The following is a 7,788-nucleotide window of genomic DNA, read 5'->3' as shown; positions in this document are numbered from 1 at the left end:
CTGGACACAGTTCACTGAGTGAATTCCCCTCTCAGATGTAGAATGTATAAACTACTGCAGGTTCAGACGTCTAAAAATATCTACACATCAAAAGCAGAACAAACACATTCACAAACATGAGCATTTCACACACTTATGCTCTTTCTATATTTGCTCCTCCCGCTCTCGTCCTCACTGAACTTTGGACCTTCACATGATGATCACACACGCACACACACGCACACACACATCAGATAATATTCGGACATATTTGTTTAAAGTTAACCTTGGAAAGTGAAGGATGACTGAAGCGTGATTGACGGATGGCTGGATTGATGAGCGGCTTTACTAGTTCTTATATTGTTCTGTGAGTGTGTGTTTATAACTTTGGACCTTCACATGATGATCACAACGCACACACACACACGCACACACACACACACATCAGATAATATTCGGACATATTTGTTTAAAGTTAACCTTGGAAAGTGAAGGATGACTGAAGCGTGATTGACGGATGGCTGGATTGATGAGCAGCTTTACTAGTTCTTATATTGTTCTGTGAGTGTGTGTTTATCTGTGTTCTCTCTCTTTCCACTTCCTGGAGATGTTTTGCCATTTCCTGCCCGATCAGCTGCAGGAAGTTGTTAACATTTATCTCTAATCTAACAAGTGTGAGATACGGGTCAGATTTTCCTTCTGAAAAAACACGAATACATGCAAACACAGAAACGCAGTGACTTTCTTATACATGCTCCTGGTCTTATCGTGCATGATTTATTAGTTCACTTTACTTGAAGGGGTGTGCATAAGACTGACATGACACCTACATAATCAAGACATGACACATGTCATGAATATGAAGGAGGTTTTATGCATGTTTATGACAACTGTCATTAAGTGTCATTCGCTCAGTTATGTCATTTTTAATGCAAATATGACATTATTTGACCTAACCCTACCCCTACCCTTACCCCTAACCATAGCCCATAACAAAGACATCTCAAACAATGTCATCTTTGCATTAAAAATTACATAACTGAGCGAATGACACTTAATGACAGTTGTCATAAACATGCATAAAACCTCCTTCATATTCATGACATGTGTCATGTCATGATTATGTATGTGTCATGTCATGATTATGAAGGTGTCATGTCAGTCTTATGCACACCCCTTCAAGTAAAGTGTTACCTAATTTTTAATTTCAGTTTTATTTTTATTCATTTTAGTTCAGTTTATTTCAGTTGACAAAAACAATTTGTGATTAGTTTTAGCTTTAGTTAATGATAACAACACTGCATCACATCGTGTCAGTTATTATTTGCATGAAGTAGCATTTGAAGCATGTGATCTTTCATGGCCTTTTCTTTGTGCTTGTGTGTAGGTCATCACACAGTCTACATTGGAGTTCACGTGCCTAAGAGTTACCGTCGCCGTCGACGACACAGACGACGATCCAATCACAAAGAGAGGAGGGAGCGTTTGGTGGAAAACTTCAGCGACAAATCAGACACAGAGACTGCAGACGATCCGTCCTCCAGCATCCTCAAACCACTCAGTAAGAGAGAAATGAAGACAAACTGCCCATCGTGCACTCAGTTTACTCCTGTATGCCTGTGCTATCAGTATGATCTGAACAGTATTTGTTTTGTCATTTCCTGCCCAAAACCTCTGAGCCTCGAAGTCTTATGAAAAATTAGTTGCTTTCTTATGTTGAACACAAAATAAGATATTTTGAAGATTGCTGGTAATCAAACAGTTGGTGGTTGCCATTGACATCCATAGTATTTTTTTCCTACTATGGAAGTCAATGGCAACCACCAACATAAGAAAGCAACTCATTCAAGTTTGGAACGACATGAGGGTGAGTAAATGATGACAGAATTTTCATTTTTGGGTGAACTATCCCTTTAAGTAATTATTTGCTGATAATCTTCCCTTCTGCTGGAGCTCACCAGCAACTTCCCAGAGTTTCTTCATCTATCCTGCCTCAGATGAACTCCGGTGGGAGAATCTCACAAAATCTGTCGAGAACAAGACATATTTCACTACAAAATATCACACCATTTTAAAGAGGATGAAGCGTAGTTTATGACCATTAAAACATTATTTTCATGATGATTAAGCACATTTTCACCCCAAATGTCATTAATTTAAAATATTTTTTTTCAAATGATTTCTTTCTTTCTTTCTTTCTTTCATCTCTCTCTCTCTTTCTTTCTTTCTTTCTTTCTTTCTCCCTTTCTTTCTTTCTTTCATTTCTCTCTCTTTCTCTTTCTTTCTTTCTTTCTTTCTTTCTCCCTTTCTTTCTTTCTTTCTTTCATTTCTCTCTCTTTCTCTTTCTTTCTTTCATCGTTCTCTCTCTCTCTCTCTCTCTCTCTTTCTATCATCTCTCTCTTTCTTTCTTTCTCTCTTTCTTTCTTTCTCTCTCTCTCTCTTTCTATCTTTCTATCATCTCTCTCTCTCTTTCTCTCTTTCTTTCTTTCATCGTTCTCTCTTTCTTTCTTTCATCTCTTTCTTTCTTTCTCTCTCTCTCTCTTTCTATCTTTCTATCATCTCTCTCTCTCTCTCTTTCTTTCTTTCATCGTTCTCTCTTTCTTTCTTTCATCTCTCTTTCTTTCTTTCTTTCATCTCTTTCTTTCTTTCTTTCTTTCTTTGTGTTTTTAAATAATGTAAATTATTAAATAAAAAGTAGTGTTAATTATTATTTATTTGCTGATAATCTTCCCTTCTGCTGGAGCTCACCAGCAACTTCCCAGAGTTTCTTCATCTATCCTGCCTCAGATGAACTCCGGTGGGAGAATCTCACAAAATCTGTCGAGAACAAGACATATTTCACTACAAAATATCACACCATTTTAAAGAGGATGAAGCGTAGTTTATGACCATTAAAACATTATTTTCATGATGATTAAGCACATTTTCACCCCAAATGTCATTAATTTAAAATATTTTTTTTCAAATGATTTCTTTCTTTCTTTCTTTCTTTCATCTCTCTCTCTCTTTCTTTCTTTCTTTCTTTCTTTCTCCCTTTCTTTCTTTCTTTCATTTCTCTCTCTTTCTCTTTCTTTCTTTCATCGTTCTCTCTCTCTCTCTCTCTCTCTCTTTCTATCATCTCTCTCTTTCTTTCTTTCTCTCTTTCTTTCTTTCTCTCTCTCTCTCTTTCTATCTTTCTATCATCTCTCTCTCTCTTTCTCTCTTTCTTTCTTTCATCGTTCTCTCTTTCTTTCTTTCATCTCTTTCTTTCTTTCTTTCTTTCTTTGTGTTTTTAAATAATGTAAATTATTAAATAAAAAGTAATGTTAATTATTATTAGCATTATTTAAAAAAAGTGTATATATAATATCTATTATATATTTAAATCATATTAATGTATTTCACTATATATTATTAAAATTTGTTTAGATTAATGTAATTTAGTATATAATTAAAACAATTTGTATATAATTACAATTATCAAGTGTTTGTAAGTCATGGTAGTATTGGTAGTATAATATAATATTATTCATAATATCATAAATAATTATGTAGTAAAAATCTGTATAAAAAGAGAATAACTTATTAGAATAACCATTAAGGAATTACATAAAAACGCAAAATTAAAATGTCTGGATGCATAAAATCCGTGTATCATTCGATCATTGGTTTTTTTTTAAACGGCTCCTTTTTCGTTTTTTCCTTTTTTTCCTAAAAACGAAAAACGAGAATTCAGCTTAAATTTTCGTTTTTCGTTCATGGGTGGAAAAATTAATAAACAGCTTGAATATTCGATTTATACACATGGGCGGGGATTAAACGCCCCTTTCTGCTGATTGGTCAGCCAAAGATCAAACTGTGCCGAAATTGATCAAATGGGTTATTAATCCGTACAACTGCAGCAGCGGAGGACTATTATTCTGCTGCATGATACTGCAGAAGAACTGATGACTGCACGGTTTGATATTCAGCTGACCAATCAGCAGAAAGGGGCTTTTAATTCCCGCCCACATGTAGAAATCAAATATTCAAACTGTTTATTAATTTTTTCCACCCATGAACGAAAAACGAAAATTTAAGCTGAATTCTCGTTTTTCGGAAAAAACGAAAAAGGATCAGTTTTCTCAATTTTCTGCTTTCAATATTAAATAAAAAAACGAATGATCGAATGATACACAGATTTCGTAACAATTTATTTGTTTCTTTGTTTTATTTTATTTTTTACATTTAGGAGTAAAATGGATTATAAGATTCACCCTGACAATAAATATTTAAAAAATGGCACATTTAGATTTAGTTGTTGACAACAATATACATTATCAAAATCTTATTTTTATTATTATTAGTATTTATAATGCATATATTATATTATTCTATATATTCATATTATATATATGGAGAATCAGGTGGTGATTTAAATAAATATGATTGACCCGAGAGCGATGTAGAGTCAGGTAACAATTTATTTGTTTCTTTGTTTTATTTTATTTTTTACATTTAGGAGTAAAATGGATTATAAGATTCACCCTGACAATAAATATTTAAAAAATGGCACATTTAGATTTAGTTGTTGACAACAATAAACATTATCAAAATCTTATTTTTATTATTATTAGTATTTATAATGCATATATTATATTATATTATTTATGTTTAGATTTGTTGTTGACAACAAATGCCATCGGTTCTTGCATGTCAAGTCTACAGTGACTTAAATTATATTATTATTATTATTAAAATAATATTATACATTATTATATTACTTCAGAAGACTGTCTTGCACAAGTCATGTTGACTACTTTTATTAAATTTTTATAGTACTTTTTAGGATTCACCATCCATTTTCCTTGTAAAGAATACAGCAGCTCACATCTCATTCTGTGTTTCACAAAAGAAATAAATCAATAAAAAAATCTGCAAGCCATTCCTAATCAGATGACAACCTTCACAGATATTTCCCAGGCCTTTATCACAGAGCGATCCATAATGTTCTGGAGAATCAGGTGGTGATTTAAATAAATATGATTGACCCGAGAGCGATGTAGAGTCAGAGTGAGATAAAGCGGCGCTCACAGCCTCAGTTAAAGGTCTTTGTGTGTGTTAATCTCTGCTAATCAGTGACGCGGCTGAAAAGGCAAAGCATCGAGCTAAACAAGTGCATAGTCACCTTTATCTGCACTTATCCTCAGTGAACCCGCTCCACCTCTCCATCGCTCTCTCCTGCTGTAGATCCTGTGAGAATCACACATTTCACAGACATTACTTACAGTAAGTCACTGGGTTAAACTAACAAACACATTTCTCACATAATCATAGTATGTACGGCTTCTCGTGGCTGGATTTAGCATTGGGAGTCAGCTGATCGCAGCAATGCCTCTAGTTTAAGTATATGCTAGTGGTATAACGGGTCATTTTAGCTGCTTGTGGGAAGAATTGTTAACTTTTAGCCCATGTTAGGAGGCAAGGAGCCAGATGTGGGTCAGAAGGATGTTCTTGTGTGTACAACACAGCCTTATTATCTCCAGAGGGGCTGTTTCAGGCCGCTGGGGGAGGAAAACAATCGCCTGGCTTTGGCTAGTTTAGCGTAGATTAGCTGAGTGTGCTGCAAATGTGCTAAATGCAGAGAGAGAAAGGCCGTTCCTGTTAAAAAGCCTTGAATATGTTAAAATATTAGTGTTCAGTATAAAGCCTGGTGCCACTGCCTTGCATTTTTTTAATCATTTAATATGTTTTTTTAAAACTCCCTTTTATATTGTCATCATAATAGTGATTATACATATTGTTTTAGTATTTGGTTTGTCTCTCATTTGGATAAATGATCACTGCACTGGAGCTCATATGCAAATATCTCTATAGATGTCATGAAGTTGCTTATTAGTTCTAGAAATAGTGCTAAATCTTAAGTGTTACGTTTCTTTGATTCAAATTTATTTTTAAATAAGTCCTAAGGGGTTCATAATGCCAAAATAGATCCAAGTACCGCTTTGTTGTTGATAAGAAAATTCTAAGAAAGTATTTTTAGTTGCTTTTATTTGATGTTACAACAGTCAAGTGGAAGAAGACAGAGCTTTCCTAAAATGCATTGTTGCTTATTTGAAAATATGAGTTTGACAAAGACATAAATAGTTTCAGAAATTCGTAATTATATCTATATTAATACTCTATCTATCTATCTATCTATCTATCTATCTATCTATCTATCTATCTATCTATCTATCTATCTATCTATCTATCTATCCTATATTAAAACTGCATGAAATGTGTATATATATATATATGTGTGTGTGTGTACAAGACTGCATTTATATGACCAAGATTACAGTAAAATTGTGAAATATTATTACAATTGAAAATAACTGTTTGAATATATTTTAAAGTATAATTTATTTCTGTGATTTTGAATCAAAATATCCAGTCAGTCACTATGTTGCAATACAACCAATATATATTCCATATATACTGACTTCCCTAACTAGCAGTCTGTCCGGGAAGGCTGTACTCAGTAATCAACAGGTTTTTTTTTTTGACCTGATTTCCCAGACATAGACACAAATCTCATTAGTTTCCCAAACGTCTTGCCTTAAACCTTTTGTTTGTTCTAGTTTTTCCTTTAAGAGGCACTGCCTGTGCAGAAAATTGAGTCTTTGTAATGTAAAAGTGTACACTTTGCAGTTATGAGAAACGCTGACAGGCTCTTTTTTTTTTAAAAAGTAGGCTTCCTCATGCACACACTTTCACATTTGATAACTTCCCTGTGAAATTCAGATGCTGGTCAGTTCTAGCTTTCGCAACACTCTCTATTTCTGTTTGTCCAGGAAATAAGTCTCACATACTTTTTGGGTGTAACACACTTGATATTTACAAGAAAGCTAATTCATGTTGATGTTACATAACACCTATGAAGGAAGTAACCTGTGATTTCTGTTACAGTCACACCTTAAGCAGACAGAGGGCTATTGTCTTCTTGTGTGTTTCTGTTAATGTATCTGTTGTTTGATTATAATAGCTATAATAGCTAGTATTTTTAGGTTAGCAGGCCTCTCTCACCCCTGGTTTGTTGTTTTCTCGTCAGTTTCACCTGCTGCAGAGAGGATTCGCTTTATTTTGGGGGAAGATGACAGCGGACCTCCTCCACCGCAGCTCTTCACCGAACTCGACGAGCTTCTCACCGTTGACGGACAAGAGATGGAGTGGAAGGAAACAGCCAGGTAAAGTGTAAAAAAACACCCCTAAACATTATGAACAGAAGATTGGAAGAATATATACCGAAGCAATCTCGATTTCAATCTATGTCGCATTTTATTAAAGGGGTCATGACATAAGAAATCAAATTTGCCTTGATGTTTTGACATATAAGAGGTCTTTGTACCATTAAAACATCCTGCAATTTTCAAAGCTTAATACATCCTCCTTGTTATAAACAAAGAATTCATCAAACTCCAAAAATGGCTTGGATATTGTGGGATTTTTGTTGTCACAAAGGTGAATATATTTGCATATGACCGCCTCAAGAGCAAGACATCAACCAATAGTTATACATCTTCACACCAGAGGCCCCGCCCACTGGCATTTAACTTGATAAATGGCGTTGATATTGTGGCATATGCACTGATGTTAGCCAATCAAAAAAGTGGCCATTTACTGACCATTTACTGCCTTAAAGGAGCCACCCCCTAAAATCAGATCATTTTAGACAGAGGGTTGAAAATAATAGTTTTTCCTTGTATATATATATATATATATGTATGTATGTATGTATGTATGTATGTATGTATGTATGTATGTATGTATGTATGTATGTATATATATATGTATATATATATATATATA

The 7,788-nt window shown here is 34.1% G+C and overlaps 1 protein-coding gene across 1 annotated transcript in view; it reads left to right on the top strand.

Annotated features, from left to right (window-relative positions):
• LOC107584654 (electrogenic sodium bicarbonate cotransporter 1-like) overlaps nucleotides 1–7,788 on the top strand; it is a 57,713-nt gene that overhangs the window by 14,947 nt on the left and 34,978 nt on the right. The window contains exons 3-4 of the mRNA XM_016271364.1: nucleotides 1,367–1,540; nucleotides 7,031–7,166. Coding sequence (XP_016126850.1) covers nucleotides 1,367–1,540; nucleotides 7,031–7,166 — 310 coding nt within the window. The remainder of the gene's footprint in view (nucleotides 1–1,366; nucleotides 1,541–7,030; nucleotides 7,167–7,788) is intronic.

This window comes from Sinocyclocheilus grahami, unplaced genomic scaffold (assembly GCF_001515645.1).
Source record: "Sinocyclocheilus grahami isolate Dianchi unplaced genomic scaffold, SAMN03320097.WGS_v1.1 scaffold61.1, whole genome shotgun sequence".
Lineage (NCBI taxonomy): Eukaryota > Metazoa > Chordata > Actinopteri > Cypriniformes > Cyprinidae > Sinocyclocheilus > Sinocyclocheilus grahami.
This window is presented reverse-complemented; position numbering and strand designations above follow the sequence as displayed.